The sequence below is a fragment of the Pseudorca crassidens genome, chromosome 8 (assembly GCF_039906515.1).
Source record: "Pseudorca crassidens isolate mPseCra1 chromosome 8, mPseCra1.hap1, whole genome shotgun sequence".
Classification (NCBI taxonomy): domain Eukaryota; kingdom Metazoa; phylum Chordata; class Mammalia; order Artiodactyla; family Delphinidae; genus Pseudorca; species Pseudorca crassidens.
In genome coordinates this window covers 66809304-66831462 of record NC_090303.1, presented here as the reverse complement: position 1 = coordinate 66831462, position 22159 = coordinate 66809304, and the positions used below count along the sequence as shown (strand labels likewise).

Genomic DNA, 22159 nt, shown 5'->3' with positions numbered 1-22159 from the left:
TGGTAGTGTATATATGTCCATGCCACTCTATCGCTTTGTCACAGCTTACCCTTCCCCCTCCTCATATCCTCAAGTCCATTCTCTAGTAGGTCTGTGTCTTTACTCCTGTCTTACCCCTAGGTTCTTCATGACATTTTTTTTTTCTTAAACTCCATATATATGTGTTAGCATATGGTATTTGTCTTTCTCTTTCTGACTTACTTCACTCTGTATGACAGACTCTAGGTCCATACACCTCATTAAAAATAGCTCAATTTCATTTCTTTTTATGGCTGAGTAATATTCCACTGTATATATGTGCCACATCTTCTTTATCCATTCATCTGTTGATGGACACTTAGGTTGCTTCCATGTCCTGGCTATTGTAAATAGAGCTGCAATGAACATTTTGGTACATGACTCTTTTTGAATTATGGTTTTCTCAGGGTATATGCCCAGTAGTGGGATTGCTGGGTCATATGGTAGTTCTATTTGTAGTTTTTTAAGGAACCTCCATACTGTTCTCCATAGTGGCTGTACCAATTCACATTCCCACCAGCAGTGCAAGAGTGTTCCCTTTTCTCCACACCCTCTCCAGTATTTATTGTTTCTAGATTTTTGATGATGGCCATTCTGACTGGTGTGAGATGATATCTCATTGTAGTTTTGATTTGCATTTCTCTAATGATTAATGATGTTGAGCATTCTTTCATGTGTTTGTTGGCAGTCTGTATATCTTCTTTGGAGAAATGTCTATTTAGGTCTTCTTCCCATTTTGGATTGGGTTGTTTGTTTTTTTTGTTATTGAGCTGCATGAGCTGCTTATAAATTTTGGAGATTAATCCCTTGTCAGTTGCTTCGTTTGCAAATATTTTCTCCCATTCTGAGGGTTGTCTTTTCGTCTTGTTTATGGTTTCCTTTTCTGCGCAAAAGCTCTGAAGTTTCATTAGGTCCCATTTGTTTATTTTTGTTTTTATTTCCATTTTTCTAGGAGGTGGGTCAAAAAGGATCTTGCTGTGATTTATGTCACAGAGTGTTCTGTCTCTGTTTTCCTCCAAGAGTTTGATAGTTGCTGGCGTTACATTTAGGTCTTTAATCCATTTTGAGCCTATTTTTGTGTATGGTGTTAGGGAGTGATCTAATCTCATACTTTTACATGTACCTGTCCAGTTTTCCCAGCACCACTTATTGAAGAGGCTGTCCTTTCTTCACTGTACATTTCTGCCTCCTTTATCAAAGAGAAGGTGACCATATGTGCATGGGTTTATCTCTGGGCTTTCTATCCTGTTCCATTGAAGTATCTTTCTGTTTTTGTGCCAGTACCATACTGTCTTGATTACTGTAGCTTTGTAGTATCGTCTGAAGTCAGGGAGCCTGATTCCTGAAGCTCCGTTTTTCTTTCTCAAGATTGCTTTGGCTATTCAGGGTCTTTTGTGTTTCCATACAAATTGTGAAATTTTTTGTTCTAGTTCTGTGAAAAATGCCAGTGGTAGTTTGATAGGGATTGCATTGAATCTGTAGATTCCTTTGGGTAGTATAGTAATTTTCACAATGTTGATTCTTCCAATCCAAGAACATTGTATATCTCTCCATCTGTTGGTATCATCTTTAATTTCGTTCATCAGTGTCTTATAGTTTTCTGAGTACAGGTCTTTTGTCTCCTTAGGTAGGTTTATTCCTAGGTATTTTATTCTTTTTGTTGCAATGGTAAAGGGGAGTGTTTCCTTAATTTCTCTTTCAGATTTTTCATTGTTAGTGTATAGGAATGCCAGAGATTTCTGTGCATTAATTTTGTATCCTGCTACTTTACCAAATTCATTGATTAGCTCTAGTAGTTTTCTGGTAGCATCTTTAGGATTCTCTATGTGTAGTATCATATCATCTGCAAACAGTGACAGCTTTACTTCTTCTTTTCTGATTTAGATTTCTTTTTCTTCTCTGATTGCTGTGGCTAAAACTTCCAAAACTATGTTGAATAATAGTGGTGAGAGTGGGCAACCTTGTCTTGTTCCTGATCTTAGTGGAAATGGTTTCAGTTTTTCACCATTGAGGACGATGTTGGCTGTGGGTTTGTCCTCTATGGCCTTTATTATGTTGAGGAAAGTGTCTGTATGCCTACTTTCTGCAGGGTTTTTATCATAAATGGGTGTTGAATTTTGTTGAAAGCTTTCTCTGCATTTATTGAGATGATCATATGGTTTTTCTCCTTCAATTTGTTAATGTGGCGTATCACGTTGATTGATTTGCGTATATTGAAGAATCCTTGCATTCCTGGAATAAACCCCACTTGATCTTGTTGTATGATCCTTTTAATGTGCTGTTGGATTCTGTTTGCTAGTATTTTGTTGAGGATTTTTGCATCTATGTTCATCAGTGATATTGGCCTGTAGTTTTCTTTCTTTGTAACATCTTTGTCTGGTTTTGGATCAGGGTGATGGTGACCTCGTAGAATGAGTTTGGGAGTGTTCCTCCCTCTGCTATATTTTGGAAGAGTTTGAGAAGGATAGGTGTTAGCTCTTCTCTAAATGTTTGATAGAATTCGCCTGTGAAGCCATCTGGTCCTGGGCTTTTGTTTGTTGGAAGATTTTTAATCACAGTTTCAATTTCAGTGCTTGTGATTGGTCTGTTCATATTTTCTATTTCTTAGTGACTCATCTTGGCAGGTTGTGCATTTCTAAGAATTTGTCCATTTCTTCCAGGTTGTCCATTTTATTGGCATAGAGTTGCTTGTAGTAATCTCTCATGATCCTTTGTATTTCTGCAGTGTCTGTTGTTACTTCTCCTTTTTCATTTCTAATTCTATTGATTTGAGTCTTCTCCCTTGTTTTCTTGATGAGTGTGGCTAATGGTTTATCAATTTTGTTTACCTTCTCAAAGAACCAGCTTTAGTTTTATTGATCTTTGCTATCATTTCCTTCATTTCTTTTTCATTTATTTCTGATCTGAACATTGTGATTTCTTTCCTTCTGCTAACTTTGTGGATTTTTTGTTCTTCTTTCTCTAATTGCTTTAGGTGTAAGGTTAGGTTGTTTATTTGAGGTGTTTCTTGAGATAGGATTGTATTGCTATAAACCTCCCTCTTAGAACTGCTTTTGCTGCATCCCATAGGTTTTGGGTTGTTGTGTTTTCCTTGTCATTTGTTTCTAGGTATTGTTTTATTTCCTCTTTGATTTCTTTAGTGATCTCTTGGTTATTTAGTAGTGTATATTTTAGCCTCCATGTGTTTGTATTTTTTACAGTTTTTTTCTTGTAATTGATATCCAGTCTCATAGTGTCATGGTCGGAAAAGATTAAGCTTTGAGATTTTGAAATATCTTAGTTTCGTAAGTGTGAACCTTCCCTTCCTTTGTATGTTCACAAATATTGACGATACATTTCTTTTTCAGAACATCTGAAGTGTGTCAGTTTGAATACTTACGTGGCAGGTTAAAAACTCTTTTCTTTTCTCCTCTACTGAGTCAGCTGTTTGTTTTACTCTAAGAAATTCAGAGATCAGATATAAGGATGATCTTCTAATTGAAAAATGGAAAAACAATGAGAAAACAGTCTACATTTGCACCCCAACTTGGCTCAAGTCGTAGCTATTTTTTTTCCTTCTTTGAAATGTGTAGTATTATTGTCAATAAGTTACTACGAAAAAAATTCAAAACTTGGAAAGTAGGTAAAAAGTAGAGTGGCATATCCTTTCAATGTTGTGCTGGAGCATTAAAAAAAAGTCTGTCCAAGGATAATTTAATTCTCCAGGAGAGCATCCTTGTGTTTGACTTGGTTGTTTACTGTTACTAGGGCCTAGATACTGGGAAATGATATGTTAATGTGTAGTTTTTAGCTGGTAGAGCCGCCCAGTAGGAAAGCTTACCCCAAGTGTTGTAATGCTCTGTAGGACGTTAACCAGCTTTGTAAGTAACCTACTAGTCTTTTACTCAAATTCTTTTTGCAAATGCTACAAACACCTTCCCCCTCACATGCTGTTTGAACCAGCTTTATCATCCTGCTGGTTTCTTCATTATTGAGCTGAGTAAATCTTGATACGTGTTTATTCTGTATTTTTATAAGAGTCCTGTTATTAAATTTTTGACCATTTTCCTTTGTCAAGATTTTAATCTGTCTCGTGAAACAGAGTTAACAGGCGCTATGATATATATTTGTAGATTGACAAGTGTGTGTGGTAGTAGTTCATAGTAACCTGAAAGCATGGTAATGCATGTTTACCAGATTGTTTACCAGCAATCTACCAAAAGTAGATTGCTGAGGCTGTATGAGTTAGACATTTATCCAGTGATTCCAATGTGATTAGAAGATGATTCTACTTGTGCGGATGGGAAAGTTTCAGGAGATGGAGCTGGGCTTGTTTAAGGGATTCTAGCCAGAGCTGGAATTGTATACAGAAGTCTGAGAGCCATCTCAGGAAACAGCCCTAGGGTGCAGGGGTGCCCTGTTTTGTGTTTACTCCTTTAGCGCCAGGAGTGGAGTTTTCTAAGCCCTCAGCCATGTACGTAGTGGTTCCCTGGAGTTATCACCCTTGTCCTTCAGGGACTATCATACATTAAATTTATTCAGTTCAGGTCACCCTCTCACACCCTGATTATTCTCTCATTATACCTCTCCTGCAATCAGTCCTATTTTTCTCCTTCTTCCTTTCTTCTCTCTGCCTCTCTATCCATTAAGGTATGCTCCCTGACTTGGAACGGTATGGCAGATGGCATTATGTTTAACTGAGATATACATTTGTTTGCTTACTTCAAGGCTTTCTATAATGTCTTAGAAGCAGCTTTCACAGTAACTACCAATCAATGAAACACACAAATCAGTAGAGTGAAATTTCCTATGTATTTGAACACTGCATTGATCACCTTCTCCGGTGTGCCTAAGCCATTTTCCTAAGATGATAATTAAACTGTCTCATATTTGAAGTGGTTTAGGGACACTAGTTTTGAAGTGACAAAATACTCAAAGTACAATGCTGCATGATCTTATGTAACTCGGCACCTGGAAGTCAGGTAAAATGTTGCTGAATGTATAAATGAGTGGAAGAGGAGAAATGCTATTGAATCTTCTTTGCCAGAAGTCCCTATAAATAGAACAAGTTACTATGCCTGCGGGAGACTGAAATTTTCCACTCTTGACTGCAGGGAGTTGGGGAAGGTACAATATCCCCCAGGATCTTTGGGGAGCTTTTGATTCTTTAATTAGTTGTTGTCTGATCCTGTTGGCAGATTCCTGGGGTAGGGATCTGTTCAACAGTGTCGGGAAGGAGGCCCCCTTAGCATGGTATTGGTGAGATCCTTGAGTAAGTGTGGGCTGAGCGTAGTCTAGGGAATCGGATCCGTGGGGCCAGTGAGAAAGCCGAACTTCGAATTAATGGCATCGGAAGCCTATGAGTTCAAGGTCCCTTGATATCTTGAGGGGAACCAGACCTAGAAAAATGACCAGGGTTTCCGAACTAAGGATCTTTGGCAGAAGGTAGGGGAGGACACTGATGCAGCTCTAGATGGAAAGTGAGTAACCCACTGCTACCATTTACCTGGGGCTTACCTGGCTCTCTGTTCAGGGTGTTTTCTTTACATCATCCTGTTTGATCTTAACCAGGCCAATGAGAGAGGCAATGTCTACACTGTGTTATGGGTGAGAAGTGGGTTTTAGAAAGTGAAGTTTCTTTTCTAAGAGCATCAACTAATTTTGAAGATTGCATTGGAACCTGCGTTGGTGTCTCTCCAGATCTGGGCCGCTTACCACCACGCCGTGCTGCCCCCTGCCTGTGCTTGTTTGGCCCTTTGAGGTTAGCCAGGCTCTTTACTGATGAAGTCCTTGTCAGGCTTGAAGGACCAGAGACGTTCCTGTCTGTACAAAGACACTTGAGGTAGAACATTTGGAGGATAAGCCCCATGAACATGGTGGGCACAAGACCCAGGAAGGCTTTCTTCCTGCAGGACACTGTACTCCCAGGAGGGGGCCTCTCTAGGGTCTTTTGGGGGGCCAGCTGTGCTCCCTTTGAGCTGTTCCTTGATTTTTCCCATCCCACTCCCTGCACCTGGGACCACTGAGGGAGGTACCACCTACGCCAGCTTTACTGGTGAAGAGAGTACTTTGTGAACGAGTAGACTCATCCTGCCGCCTCTGCCTGTTGTCTGATGCGTGAGAACTCGACAAAGCTCCTTCCCATCAGGGCGCTGAATTAAAAAATCGATCCTTGACTGGAAAATGGGGACTGGGAGAGGAAATCATGCTCTTCTGTAGACGAGGGAGGAATTTATATAAATATGCTCCGAATGGTTTTACAGACTGCCCATGTATGCACTGAGTCTGTTCAAGAAAGATTCATTTGCGGAGGATTGAAATATTCCTATTAATATTCCTTATCTAAGAGAAACAGAGGCATCTACTGAATTTCACGAAAGGTAATATGAAAACTGATCTCCAAGGATCTTCTTTAATATTTGGCTTCCTCTTTTGTTGTTGAAAGTACATTTCAGTTCTCCTTTACATGCCAGCGTACAGCAGAGGCAAAAGCATAATCAGTATGAAAGTAATAAATGTTAGTGCCCATTTGTGATCCTGGCAGCAACCTCTTTTCATCTTACGTTTTATTATTCTGTACTTTTTAAGGTGCAAAGTCCTAAAGCTATTAAACCTACATTAGTTTGCTGTGGTCAAATAAAATTAATAAAATGTAGACTCTCTAAATTTAAATCGTAATTTTGAACTATTTCAATCGGAGAAACATAACAGCATATAAAAGGCATTCATGTATGTACCCCACCACTCAGGTTTAATAGATGGTAACATTTTGCTATATTTTCTTCAAACATCTTTATTTGGGGAGGGGGCATGAACCAGGACATTACATATTCAGTCTATGTCTCTCCCTGCCTGTCCCCTTTTCATCCCTCCTCTGTCTTATCGTGATGCAGATACATATTATTTCCTTGCATGTTTTTATACTTTGAAAAAATGGTTGTGGAAATTTCGAGTCAAATTTTCTTCACAAATATATTTTGTGATAGCATCACTTTAAAGCCATAATGTATATTTTTAAAGTTATTTTTTTCTGTGGTGTATAATTATCAAAGACCCACTTGTTAGAGGAGGTTGAAGTTAGTAAAGTAACTACCAAAAAATAAATTAGATTTTAAGAGGTTAGTTCTGGTTTCTCCTGCCCATCTTACTGCCCTCAGCCCCTGAGTAACCTGACGGATCCTTGTGTGGGGCCTTTGGGACAAAGTTCCCAGAGCACCTGAGGTTTGCAAGACAACTGAGAAGTTTTTTTTTTTTTTTGACATGAAAGTTTTTAATTCTGTTTAATCTGTTTGCTAAGGTTATGGGCAACTTGGCATTCACATGCTATTTATCTAACATTTCCCAGAATTCTCATCCTCTTTCAGGGTTTATTGCTCTCTGATGAGTAATGGTCTCAGATTCTTATTTTTCAGATCCTTATTCTTAGGACTGAGAAAGTCACAGTCACTGTGTCTGCAGATGGGTAGATTTACATGAGCAAAACCAAACCAAAGAGAGGTTGCCCGCTTTTTGTTGGCCTCCTAGGAGTCACAGCCAGGAGGGGAGATATTTCCCGTTGGTTTTTGCTGATTTCACAGAGGCGGGAGGTGTGTTACAAGATGCACTTTAAAAAGTTCATTTAAAAAATCAATTTTAATATTTATTTTCAGACTAAAACTATGGCACTCCCTCAGGTCTTTTTATCCTCAGCCCCCCGCTGAGTCCCTTTGGAACTGCTTCCATTGCATCCTCCAGAAGGCCGTCTCCTTTCAAGAATTTTTGAGACGACCGGAGGTGATTGCATCTGTTTAGCTTGACCATTTTTTGGTTGAACCACGTGAAATTCCATTTTAGTAGGTCATAAATGGTCAGATATTGGCAGTTTCAGTGGTTCTACCCTACATATTTGGGGAACTCTGAACATTTACAATTCAGCTTTGGAGCTGGAAGGTCCCATCAAGATTGTCCAGCTCTCAGCATTTACAGGTGATCGCCCTTGGGCTGGCCCAGGATTGCCCATTCAGTGGTCAAGTGACTCATCCAGGCCGAAGCTGTGATCATACAGTTTCCTGACAAATGAAGTGAAGTGTGCTGTGAACTGTCAGGCTTCAGGAGATGCTGGCTTAAAGGGGTTATGTTAAAGGAGCGGGGGGTGGGGGGGGCTTTAAGCCTAGAGGGCTGTACCCTGGTAGGGCAGGCAAATTGAGCAAACACCCTGCAGCTCAGATCAGATCAGACAAGTACCTCTTCCTGGCCTCCTTCGTCTGAAGGAAATGTCTGAATTTACATACTTTCTGAAATGCTGTTAATCCAAGCTGTCCATCTGCCTGCATAGGACTTACTTGGGCAGGTGGAGATGAGCCTTTCTGCTCGAGCACATCCCTTGGGCACAGCTGGACGTGAGCTGCAGGGAGGGCTTCAGCAAAGGCTTGGGAGGCTCCAGGGTAAGAATCCAAACTGTATCTCATGTTCTCCTGCAGGATGGTCTCTGTTTCCTTTTAGAGAACAGTGGGCACAGCTCTGATCAAATATAAGTAAAAATCAATGCATCCTCATTAGAGAAAATTAGAAAAATATGGACAGGTAGGGAAAAAAATTTTCCATCTTCCCACCACCACAAATAATTACTATTAACACTTTGGTAAATTTCCTTCCAATTTTTAAAAGCATTTTTTAGAAAACTCACAATTACATGCTAAATATATATCTTGATATTGCATACATATATATGTAATATATATATATAATATAATAAGAATGTATTATATAGAGAGTACTCTATAAAATACACAATGCCAAGGAATATATACTACTATTGAAATTCTATATAAACTACAACATATATTTTCTATTCCTATTTTTTTCATTTATGATAACTAAGTACTCTATGAAGAGAATTTTTAAAGGCTGTGTAGTATTCCATCAAGTGATTTTTCCCCCCCACTGCATAGGTAGCCAATTCTCCTTTTAGAATAGTAGTTAAGAAATGGACTCTAGTACATCTGGGTTCAAATTTAAGCATAATGGGTTGTGTGAATGTGGGCGATATCCTTAACCTCTCTACACCTCAGTTTCTTCATTTTTAAAATAAGCATAAGAATTCTGCTTATTCTGGTATGGAAAAAGGGACCACAGTGTCCAAATTTAAAAGCCAAGACTTTGCCATTTACAAGAGCTGCACTGAAGGGGGGAAGCAGGAGAGTGCTTACCAGACACAATCCAGGTCCCTAACTCATCAAACTTACAGGTAGTCTTATATAAAGGTATATAAAATAATAAAAATGTATATAAAAGTATAAAGGTCTTATATAAAAGTGTATAACAGAACCCCTCCGAGGTTTGCCTTTGGTCAGCAAGGGGAAGGGGCCCAAAGACACCAAGATGAGGCCTTGAGTCACAAGTTAAGGCTACTGAAAAGGTTCATCTCAACATAACATTTGCAAGACACAGAATTTTGTCCGGCTAAAACTTGGGCATCCTTAAAATCATTACGATATTATCCAGGGGAGCAAAACAATGAACATTTACAAAGGGCTTATGTTGTCCAGGAAGCAAAACATTAGCATTTCTTTGTTAATTGAGATTTTTAACTTTGGTTAAAGAGGGACTGATTTTCTTAACTCATTGAATTGCCTTGAGAACAAACACTTAGAAAAAGGTTTGGCAAACTTTTCTTGTAAAGGGTCAGGAAGTAAATATTTTAGGCTTTGTAGGCCAAATGCCAAACCAGGCATAGACAATATGTAAATAAATGAGCATGGCTGTGTTCCAACAAAGCTTTCTTTATGGACATTGAAATTTTAATTTCATTTTAATTTCATGTAATTTTCACGTGTCAGAGATAAGTATTTTCCTTTTGATTGAAAAAAAGATTTTAAAAAGGTAAAAAAAAGACAGGAAACTTTTAAACTCACAACTCTACAAAGTTGAGTGGTAAACCCAATTTAGCCCGTGGGCCAAAGTAACCCATGCCTTAGAACAGTCCTTGGCACTCATTAAGTGCTGTGTGTGTGTTAGCTGCTACTTCCATGATTAAAGTTATCACTATCATCACTGTCTCTACCCTAGCGCCATGCAGTGCTAGGCCCTGGAGGAGGGCAGGGCTGCAGTACACAAGCCCGCGCATCCCTTTGACCTCCTGAGAGTCCATTAGTAGCAGCAGTAGCTTGATCAGCTCCTGGCTCCATTGTGGCAGAGAGGTTTCATCTCCCATGTACGTGGTGGTTCCCTTACCAGAGGCTGCCTGGAGAGCTTTGCTGGGCTGGAGGGAACAGCTTTCCAGCTTGACTAGCTAGACCAGCCCTGGAGTGATGGGAGCACACATTCTGTGTCCTTTTTTTTTTTTTGCGGTACGCGGGCCTCTCACTGTTGTGGCCTCTCCCGTTGCGGCGCACAGGCTCCGGACGCGCAGGCTCAGCGGCCATGGCTCACGGGCCCAGCCGCTCCGCAGCATGTGGGATCTTCCCGGACCGGGGCACGTACCCGCGTCCCCTGCATCGGCAGGTGGACTCTCAACCACTGCGCCACCAGGGAAGCCCCATTCTGTGTCCTTTGATGGAACTTTTAGCCTGTGCTCTTCCTGGGGATGAGTGGAAAAGGGAGACAGAGAAACCCACTGTGCATAACTGGTGCTAGTCCACTTCCTGTTTTAAAACTACAAAAGGTGGGCGAAAAGGGAGTTCTAAAAAGATCGGTGAAAAAGGAGCTGGGAGTTAAGGGAAGAAAGAGTAGGGTGTTGCTAGCGCAAGCCACAGTGCTTGGGTCGTTCATAATCTGGCATGCACTCAGCTCAGTAGAAAAATTGCAGACATCTTTATAAACCTTGACAGCATTATTTCATTATTCATGAAGACTTTTGTTTTTTTAACCATAACCAGCTTCATTTTAAAGATTTATTCCCAAGACATTTTAATTGCGTCTTCATGGTAATTCTTTGGATTGACTGTTAAATCAACATACCAAATAAACAATATTGGAGTTTACTCTTTTCTTCGGTAAGTCTCAACTCTGCTTCTTCAAGATAATGAAGTGAGAGTGAGTCCAGATTTTCATGAATTGAATACATGGGGGTCACAAAGTCGGATGCTGTCAAGAACCTCCTTATATAAATGTGTGAATCAGCCAGGTGAGAGAGTGCTGGGCCTGTGTCAGCTCGGAGAGTGCATGTCCTCCCTAAAGCAGGCATCCCAATAAAAGCCGCTGCAAACCAAACACTTCGATACAGGGAATCAAGGTTCTAACTCCGTCAGTTGTTGGGTATAGATCCCTAGAATGCTCTTGCATTGGGTTACTGTGGCTTTAGAGGTTCTCAAAGTGTGATCCAGAGACCATCAGTAGCACCTGGGAATGTGTATGAATGCAGATTCTCAGGGCTTACCCAGACCTACTCAACCAGAAACTGGATGGGGGGGGGGGTGCAGCGCCAGCAATCTGTTTGAACAGACCCTCTAAGAGATTCTGATCACGTTCAAATTTGAGACCCACTGATTGGGGAAAGTGTTCTCAACCCTGGCTGGACTTTGGAATCACCTGGGGAGTTTTAAAAGTAAAGCTGATTTGGGGTATCAGCCTGGACATCAGAATTTTTCAGAGCTCCCAAGGGGATTTTCAGGGGCATCCAAGGTGGATAAGTGCTCTTCTAGGAGCCTGTTGAAACACCCACATACCCTTTCTCCTGAGTGGGGAGGGGAAGAGTGGGAGGCACGTGTACTGTGGCACAGCTCCCAAGGGATCTGCTGCAACCATCAAACCCTGCTTCCTCTTGGAGAACATGACCTTAAACTACCAGCCTCAAGAAAGAGCTTTGAGGGCTTCCCTGGTGGCGCAGTGGTTGAGAGTCCGCCTGCCGATTCAGGGGACACGGGTTCGTGCCCCGGTCCGGGAAGATCCCACGTGCCGCGGAGCGGCTGGGCCCGTGAGCCATGGCCGCTGAGCCTGCGCATCCAGAGCCTGTGCTCCACAACGGGAGAGGCCATGGCAGTGAGAGGCCCGCATACCGCAAAAAAAAAGAGCTTTGATAGGGCCTTTCCTAGACTGAATGAATATTCACTTAATGTGATTTGTTTTAAAGGTTGCTTTTAATGCTGTATTTGTTCAGCAAATGTAGGCACTTGTATAGCACAAATATTAACTCCTAAATCCTCCAAGGCTTTCCCTGTGATATGCCATCTGGCAGGCATTATTGTAATCATCTCTTTATTATCCACACTAATGAAGGACTAGCATGGCATTGGTAATTGAGAAACACAGATCATTTACAAATGATTCAGGCTAGTGCCAGCACTGCTTCCCCAACCAGGAATCATTCAAGACTAGGAAATATTGACTGATGACAGTTTCCTACCTTCTCTGTGGAGGTACTAGTAATATTATTTTAGTCAGGAATTTGAGCAGTAGGAGAGGTGAGAGGCTTCTAAATTATAATCCCTTTTTCTGAATAAGGACGTTTCCGTTTTCTCAATAAGAGGCCAAAGCACAAAGCAAATGAACAGCAAGTATATTTAAAATGCACTGAACTTTGGAACCAGTCAGTTCAAAGCATGTTATAGTAGCAGCTCACGGGATTCAAGCGATCAGTGGATCTGGATTCTAGATCTTACTTTGATATTACCCGCGCTATGTGAGATGTGCCATTCCAGCCATCAGCGGGTCTCAAAGTGTGGTCCTCAGACAGCAGCATCTGCATCACTTGGGAACTTGTTAGAGATGCAGGTTCTCAGGCCTCTCCCCAGCCCACCTGAATTAGAGACTCTGAGGGTGGGGCTGGCAATTGGTGCTTCAACAAACCCTCCCAGAGATTCAGTTCGGATGCCTGCTCAAGTTTGAGCACCGCTGTTCTCCAGGCACTCAGTTTTCTCAACTTCACAATAAGGTGACAAGCCTAGTTTATATTTGAGGTCCACTTCAGCTTTCCAGTGGCCTTAGTGTATGGTTCTGGAAGGTTGAAAGAATCTCTGTCGTAGACCTTGAATGTGCGATTGAAATAATCCAAGTAAAAAACCGGCATGTGTGTAACAGAAGAGAAACAGATCTCTAGGAACTCTATACACAAACCCCATATAGGATGCTCACTTTATTTTATTTATTTATTTATTTACACCTTTATTGGAGTACAATTGCTTTACAATGGTGTGTTAGTTTCTGCTTTATAACCAAGTGAATCCATTATACATATACACGTATTCCCATATCTCTTCCCTCTTGCATCTCCCTCACTCCCACCCTCCCTATCCCACCCCTCTAGGTGGTCAGAAAGCACCATGGGATGCTCACTTTAAATAAATAGTGCTATCTTCAGTTGGTTGGTACCATTTTCTGAAAGTGAAAAAACCTTGGTGCTTTGGAAAGGGAGGTGGCCGCTCCTCCTTTCTGCAGGGGCTGAGAACTGTCTGATGTGATTCACAGAGCAGCACTTCTACAGGCTCTAACAAATGGCATTTCAGAAGGATGTACAGGGGTACACAGGCTTTGCAGTAGAACAAGGGATATTTTCAAGTCATTTATGAAAGCTCTTGCAGCTTCCATTTCAAGACAGGTGGGAAAAAATCACATGGAACAAGAAAAGAAAATAAATCTGTATCCAGAGCATCTCATAAATAAGGAAGGAGCGGGGGTCTGTTGGCCTTGCTGGGTTCTCAGAGTATTTTTGTAACAGTACAGAAAGCTCTCAAATGTTTTGGCAAGTAATTCTTATACTGTTTCCGTTATCAAAATCTATGCTTGTAAAATTATTTCGCTGGCTGTTAAAACCAAAAGAGAAAAAGGAAACAATCATTTCAAGGAGAGAGAGGCTGGGAAGATGATACTCAGAGTTAAAAAAGAGAGAGACAGAAAAAAAGAATATAGTTCACCCACAACTGCAAAAATTATGTTTCATCTAAAACGCAGTGACACTTCATAATTTAGAGCGAGTCATAGAAAATCGAAGGCAATTTTCTAATTGGCTTTTGTTTAATTAAAAGCCTATTTGTTGGAGACAATAGGACCTGGTTTGTTGGACTTGAGAGAGACTTTGTTATGTCTGGGAGGGATGGAGAGATTATAGCTTTTATTGAAAAGGATGGATCGCAGACCCACTTTGCCTGAGCAAAGCATGTTGATTGAGGAGAACCACAACGATGGGGAACCTGCACTGGACATCTTTGTGAAATTCCCAGTGGCGTCTGGTTGAGCAAAAACTTGACCCTAAAACCCTGGTTAAAAGCCTGTCCTCTGAGTTCAAATTCTGGCTCTGCCACATACTGGCTCTGAAACTCTGGGCAAGCTACCCAGATGCTCAGTGCCTCAGTTTCCTTCTGTCAAAAGAGGAAAATAATAGGACCTGTCTTGTGGGAATTTTATGAGGATTAAAAGTTAGTATATGCAAGGTGCTTTATATAACACCTGCCACATAGCAGGCATTACTTTATTAGGACTATTTGCTAAATAGCCATATGGATCTTTAAAAGAACTCTAAAAATGTGTTATACCGTTTCATAACTGTAAGACCTTAGAAAGCAGCAGTGCCCTATTTGATACCCCCATTGTGTGCCTAAGGAGGTGTGTGATTGATGCAAAGAGGCTTCCAGGGCATCCTGGGAGCACAATTCAAACAAGCCTGATGATGCTTAACCCATGGGGGGCTTCTCCCTGGTCAACTTCACTAACACATAGCTTTGGGGGTTGTTCAAACAAGATTCAGAGAAACTAATTTTTCTCATTTGATTTACTTTTTGTGTATTTATTTTTGGAATAGATTCATAGACCAACACTAGAAATAGCTCTGAAATAAATGTCATATTTTTCTCTCTTATATTTGGCACACTCTCCTTTGTTGGCTGGACCATGCTGTGTAGCAGCTAATACTGATTAGCCTACGTTTTTCTCAAATCAATTTTTCTCAGGCTATATAAAGTCTAAATGCTGGTAGTACTAAAACAGATGCATTCAACTTATAAACTGGTGGTAAGGAAAAAGGTATGGACAAAAGCACGCTGAAACATATCGTCCAAGCAAGACATTGCCTGCTCTGTGAAATTCAAGTTGCCAGGTCCTGGGCAAGCTTCTTATCGCATCTGCACTGCAGTTTCCTCACCAATAAAATTGATCCAGCCACTGAGGAAAACAGTATGGTGCTTCCTTCAAAAACTAAAAATAGAACTACTGTATGATCCAGTAGTTCCATTCCTGGGTATATATCCGAAGAAAACAAAAACACTAATCAAAAAGATACATGCATCCCAGTGTTCATAGCAGCATAGCCAAGATATGGAAACGATCAAAGTGCCGTCAACAGATAAATGGATGAAGATGTGGTGTGTGTGTGTGTGTGTGTACACACACACACACACACACACACACACACACAGTGGAATACTACGCAGCCATTAAAAAGAATAAAATGTTGCCATTTTCAACAACATGGATGGACCTGGAAGGTATTATGCTCAGTGAAATAAGTCAGATGGAGAAAGACAAATACTGTATGCTATCACTTATGTGTGTAATCTGAAAAATAAAACGAATGAGTATAACAAAACAGATGCAGACTCACAGATATATAGAGAATACACTGGTAGTTACCAGTAGGGAGAGGGAAGCAGGGAGGGGCAGCATAGGGGTGCAAACTACTATGTATAAAATAAATGAGCTACAAGGATATATTGTACAGCACAGGCAATATAGCCAATATTTTATAAAAACTTTAAATGGAATATAAGCTATAAAAATATTGAATCACTATGTTGTATACCTGAAATTAATATAATATTGTAAATCAACTATATACTTCAATAAAAATTACAGGTAAGAAAAAAATATGAGATAAAAATCTCCCATAGTTCCACTACCTAGAGATAACCATTTAACATGTTGGAATACTGTACTCCAGAATTAAAAAAATAAAATAAAATGGGGTCATATTATTAAAAAACAAATAATAAATAATAAAATAAAATGGGGGTAACAATAGTGACCACCACCTATTAGATGAAGTAACACATGTGAAACCCAAACTAGTGCTAACCCCAAGAAGTACTCAGCAAATTCTAACATTTTTATGTTTCTTGTGTTCATGGAAATTGAACGTATCGAAGTCAAAATAATAAATGTATGCATAATGAGGGAAGTTCCACTATTCTTTTCTTAAGAACTGAAAATATCATAAAATCTTTCACTGCAAGTTACTTCTGAGACTACATCTCTGATCGTTTATTTCCAGCATTTTGATTTTCCCCTCACTATTGAATATGGGCCTGAGCCTCTTACACCAATGAGTATCAGATTAAAGCTGAAACCCACTGCATTTAATGTGCCCAGTGATTTTCATTTTTGTTACAATTATATTTATTTTATGAACTATATCTTTCTTATCATAAGTAGTATACTTTTGTATTTTAAAAATGTTCCAACGTCTTAACAAGCAAATCAGGGTAAAATGCTAAAATAAAGTATCGGAGTCACTACACTGACCCAACTTGCTCTACAGATATGGACAGGAGGGTTCTGGAAATTGTGGAACTGTGGTCAGTAGGCAGCACCACTGTCCTATAATTTTAGGTGTTGTTTATTAGCTCATAAAAAAATTTCAAATCAGCATGCAAAAGACAGGTTCTGTGCACTCTTGAATAAGTGTGGGTTGTTTGAACCTTGAACAAGTGAACAAAATGTCCTTCCTGTACTTAAATTAGAAAAAATTACAGCTGACCAAAATTTCCCTTCCAAATCAGAGAGCCAAGCTGTTTATTAAGAAATATTCAGGGGCTTCCCTGGTGGCGCAGTGGTTGAGAGTCCGCCTGCCGATGCAGGGGACATGGGTTCGTGCCCCGGTCTGGGAAGATCCCACGTGCCGTGGAGCGGCTGGGCCCATGAGCCATGGCCGCTGAGCCTGTGCGTCCGGAGCCTGTGCGCCACAACGGGAGAGGCCACAACAGTGAGAGGCCCGCGTACTGGTAAAAAAGAAATATTCAGGAAGAAAACAAAAATATGTCCTTTCATAAAAATTACCTAGATTATGAGATAAGAGCAGTTTTCTTTACTATCTCTTTAACTTTTCCATTTCTTGAACATAAGAATGACTTCCCTTAAATCATTAGCCATTTAGATCTGAATTTTCAGGACAGATCTTGGTCACCATTTTAGACAATTAGCAGTGGAGAGTGGTTTACTGCCCTGAATAGGCGTCTTGTGGTGTTTACTTAGTGATCTCCAGCATATGGAGAATTTGTTGGGCATATTTATAACTATTATTTGTCTTTGTGGTTCTTGGAACAGTGTGGGTGACCACAGGGCCAGAACACTCCCTGCAAGTAGGCAGATGTTAGCACCCTGTGGACCTCTGAATTTTATAGAGTGCCTGTGCTCAGAGACCTACAGACTGTGTAAGTCTGGGAAGTTCACAAACACCATGGACAGGTGTGTCCATACCTAACCCTCACACATGAGGATGAGGAAGTTAAGGTGAAAAAAGGTAAATGGCAGAGATGTGGCTTCATCCCAGGTTTTTCTCCCCAAATGCTGTTGGTTCTGCTAAAGCACAGCCAATAATGTAAAAATACAGTTTTTACATTATTTTCTTTTCCTGCAGTGTCACATGTCTAAGAATAATCCCATATTTCGATCTTCAGCTGAGTTTCCCAACCCTGGGTCTAGAAGCTGGTTTTGCTCCACTTGTAGAAGGAAGCCCTCTTTGCCACCCTGATCGGTTCACATGGAGATAGCAAATGTCATCCTACTTGATTATTTGGAGCTTGCCTTGTGGTACTTTGGTCTTCTGGAGGGAAATCAGACCTCCGGCGGTTGGTGAAATCTGCTGAAGAATTAACCTGATCAAACATTTTGTTTTAATCACAGAATCATGTCAACCCTGCCATGGACTTTACCCAGACACCTCCTGGGATGTTAGCTCTGGACAATATGCTCTACTTTGCCAAGCACCACCAGGATGCCTACATTCGGGTAAGCGCACAGCCCCTTTCAGCTATTGTAGGGTTCCTACTGAATTCGAATTTCACACTTACGGATATGGAGGGATTACTTTTAGATGAGTGGCCCCAGAGATTGGCTTTTGTCACTTAGTAAAGTAAAAATGAAAATTAAATGAAATTAAAGAGCACCAAAACAGGGATTTTTAACTTAATTTTTTCACGTGACATTTAAAAATATATTAGATATTGGAAAAATATTTTATATAGTTTATATGATTATGACAAAAACTCTTAGCCTTAAATAATAAAGAAGAGAGACAAACTATCTACCAAAAACCTGCATGATCCCAACGTTACTGAAAACCACTTAGGCTTATTTGGCTTCTTGAAAAGAGGCCCAGGATTCTGTCTAGCACTGCTCTGTTCAATCTAATGCTGGAGATACAATCAGATAAACAGAAAGAGAAGTGTGGGAGGGACGGGGAGGGACGAGAAATGCCTTCTCTCATTTCATAACAGATTAGTGAAACTCCAGCTACTAAGGCAATGCCTTTGTGGGTGGGGCTGAGGAAAACAGAAGGCCACCTGCCTATGCAGAGCAGGGGCGGGAAGGACAAAGTGCGAATGAATTGGAGCATAGGGACAGTGACAGAGAAGGCCTGCGAGTCAAGGCTGCTCCACTGGAGGCCCTGGATTTGTGCTGACCCCTGTCCCCTGTCCCCAGGGAGAGGAGCCCAGGTTCAGTTGGGCGAGGGATACAGATCCACGATTGAGATGAAGGAGGATATGAATAAATGGGACAAGGGCATTGGCAAGTGGTTAAAATGATGACTAGATATAAGCTTAGGAAATATTCGATGAATGAATATCCTAATGCCGGAAGAGTAAAGCTGAAATCAGAGTAAGGTATGAGCCTGTGCCTCTGATATTCTCTCTTGGCTCCCTCTTGACACTGGCTTTCTGGAGACCAGGGTTCAAAACCTGGCACTGTTGTTACCTGGTAATGCAAATGGGGCCATTCCTTTTGACTGGGCTATAGTTTCTTCTCCAAACTAGCGAGCATTAGTACCTGAAGGAGCATTTGGAAATGTGTGGGCGTGTTTTTTCGGTAGTCATCATGCCCATTGGGGTGCTACTGGCCACAGCCCTCTAAAACATGGGACAGTCTGCACCATGAAAAATTGTCCTACCCAGTAATGACCCCTTTGAAAAAAAAGTCATGCCAGGTCTGAATTCCCTATAAGCACTATATTTTAACTTTATCTGTTTTTCTATATATGCAATTTGACAAACTTTGACTTATATTGAAACATTATTTGTACTTTAATTATATGAAGGATTTTATGCATTTCTCTGAATGGTGTTATGTGCTTCTCAGGTATTTGATTAGAAATGCAATTTTTCATAAGAAAATTGTTTTTTCATAAAAGTTTAATTTGGTTTATATGTGTATATATTTATTGCAAAGATTTTTTTTCTAGGAATGTAATCTGCTCTCACAGTAAGTAATTTAATATTTTTGAGGTACCTTGTGGTATAGCCTCGGAGAGTTGAGTGTGAAAAGAAGAAGCCTAGCAGAAATTGAATTTAGCATTACCTGATTAATGTTTGTGGATGAATGTTTCTAAAGTTAGAGAGTATTGATTCTGAATGTATTGTAAATTGCATAAGAAGCATACGTCTCAAGAAGAGTAATTTAATATTTTAATCCCATTTTCTTCAATGTGTTCTCTAAACTGTCGTAAGTGAAATTAATACCATGGCAACCTGACAGAACTTTATATCTGATGGGAACTTAAAAAGAAAATCCTATTTGAAAAGAAAGGTGTGGACTTTTTTGTCCACATGCACTTTCTTTCTGGTTAGACTGAGAAAGGAATGTTTTCTCGAAAGTGTTCCTTTCCTAATGTGTTCTGTGTCCCATCTGACTTTGGGACCATTAAATGCTGCATGGAAAGCTAAAGCTATTTACATGAATGAATGGGGTTAGGGGATCATATATAAAGCTGAGGCATTCTGCAAGGAAGCTTTGTGGTGACTATGAAAACAGATGTCCCAGTGGTAGTGACATAGTGATGGAGACAATGAAAGTGGTCATCCCAGACAGCTAATTAAATTTTGATCTATGAGCTGAGTTGTCTTTTCTGAAACATAAAGATGGGCTCTTGGTTTTTTAATAAGCTTACATTTTGATAAAATTTCCTTTTTTTGATGAGGTAAATTTCCTGTCTGAATGCAGTTATTCATTTATTATTTATATCTTTCATTCAATAAACACGTATTCTGTACCTAAATCTATAGTCTCACTTTTCACTTTGCCAGTCAGATTTATGGTTGAGATTTTCAAAAGGAATTGTAACACACACACACACATACACACACATTCCCTCTTTGCCCTTGACACGCCCATGCCCTCCAGCTATCCTGTTGCCTCAGACAATGTATATCTTTCCAAGTTGTCTTCTTACCCCGTGTTCTAACTCCCCTGCTGCTCACTTTTCAACACTGCACCCATCACTTTCTAGAAGCTGTTCTGCTACATGGGGAGCCCTCTCCTCTTCCTTCGACTTCTTTGTCCTCCCATTGACGCTGGACACTTCCCATTGGCTGGTTCTCCCTTTTTGCCTGCAGCCCTTGCTGTCTGTCTTGGTTCTCTCCTTGGCTGTTTCTCTTAGTCTCTCTGATGGGTTTCTCTCCCTCTGCCTGCCCATCAAACGCACATAATCCTCACGACTCTGTCTGTGGATCTTTTTTCTTTTTCAGGCACTCAAGCTGCACATGTTCACTGACTGAGTAACTATCAAATGGCCTGCAGTGAGGGAGGGGATAGAGATTCCCCAAGGAACAAGTCACTCATTGTCCTGTCATTGAGGAGTTTACCGTCTAGCAATGGAAGGAGGGGTAGTTGGAGGAAGAGTTAAATGCCAGCACTTTCCAAGCCACTTAGAATGGATTTTGATTGGGCAGGAGTGATACTGGGGGCACAGAGGAGAGTCATAAACACAGATGTGGGAGTCAGGTCAGTAAAACTTCCTTCAAGAAGTGGCATCTAGGGCTTCCCTGGTGGCGCAGTGGTTGAGAGTCTGCCTGCCGATGCAGGGGACGCGGGTTCGTGCCCTGGTCTGGGAAGATCCCACCTGCCGCGGAGCGGCTGGGCCCGTGAACCATGGCTGCTGAGCCTGCGCGTCTGGAGCCTGTGCTCCGCAACGGGAGAGGCCACAACAGTGAGAGGCCTGCATACCTTAAAAAAAAAAAAAAAAAAAAAAAAAGTGGCATCTACACTAAGGCCTGTTGGATAGTACTAGTTATCAGGTGAGGGGAAGGGGGATGTGAGAGAGTACTCCAAGCAGAGGGAAACATGTGAACAGAGGCATAAAGGTGTGTGCTTTGTTCAAGGAACCACAAATAGTACAGCATGGTTAAGACAGGGAGTGGCAAATATGATCATGGCTTGGGAGGCAAATGTGGGCTAGTTCATTAGGGACCCTCCACACCGTACTAAGGTGCTCGCTTGTGCCTTAGCCCAAAGGCAGTGAAGAATTTCTGAACTATTTTAAGTAAAGATGATGAGAGTTAATTTTAGAAAAATCACTCTCCTGCCAGAAAACAAATGTGAGAAATCAAGACTAGCAGCAAAAATAAAATTGGGGAAATTATAGAGAAATGATGGTAACTTGATAAGGCTAGTGGCTGTGACATTGGGGAGAAGCAGTTTGAATGAATTATTTTGGAGCTAAGGTAAACTAGACTCTCTCCAAGGAAAAGGGAGGTACTGGCTTGAGTGGATGGATGGTGGTGTCATTGAGGAACTAGATCTGTGGGTCTGAGGGGTTGGTCATTTGGAGACATCCAGATACTATATGCATATGGGACAACTGTCCAGGTGGGTGTTTCTAGTAGGCAGTGAGATATGGGCAGTGGTGGTCAATAAGAACGGCAGGGTCTAGTTCTTAGGTAACAGAATATAGAACAGCAAGCAAAGGAAGAGAGTATAATTTTTGTTGTTGTTTTGTTTCGTTTTATCTTGTTTTCTTTTTTCCCCCTTGAGTTTTTTAAAATTTTCTTCTGAATTTTTAAAAGTGACCTGTCCTTGGCACATCTATCAAGTCATAAAACCGTTTTACTTGATATTTATTTGCAGTTTTCTACACTATATTGAGCAGATATTGAGCAGATAAACATTTCACTGTTTTATAAATTATCATACTGTTTAACCATATCACAATCACTTAGGACTTGCTTCCTTCCCCAGGGACCTAATTTTAAACAGTGGCACTACT

General features: G+C 40.7%; 1 protein-coding gene across 7 annotated transcripts in view; it reads left to right on the top strand.

The window, feature by feature from the left end:
- ELMO1 (engulfment and cell motility 1) overlaps positions 1 to 22159 on the top strand; it is a 547361-nt gene that overhangs the window by 248889 nt on the left and 276313 nt on the right. For all 7 annotated transcript variants that reach the window (XM_067746730.1, XM_067746728.1, XM_067746734.1 and 4 more), the window contains one exon: positions 17806 to 17910. In XM_067746730.1, the coding sequence (XP_067602831.1) occupies positions 17806 to 17910 (105 nt within the window). The remainder of the gene's footprint in view (positions 1 to 17805; positions 17911 to 22159) is intronic.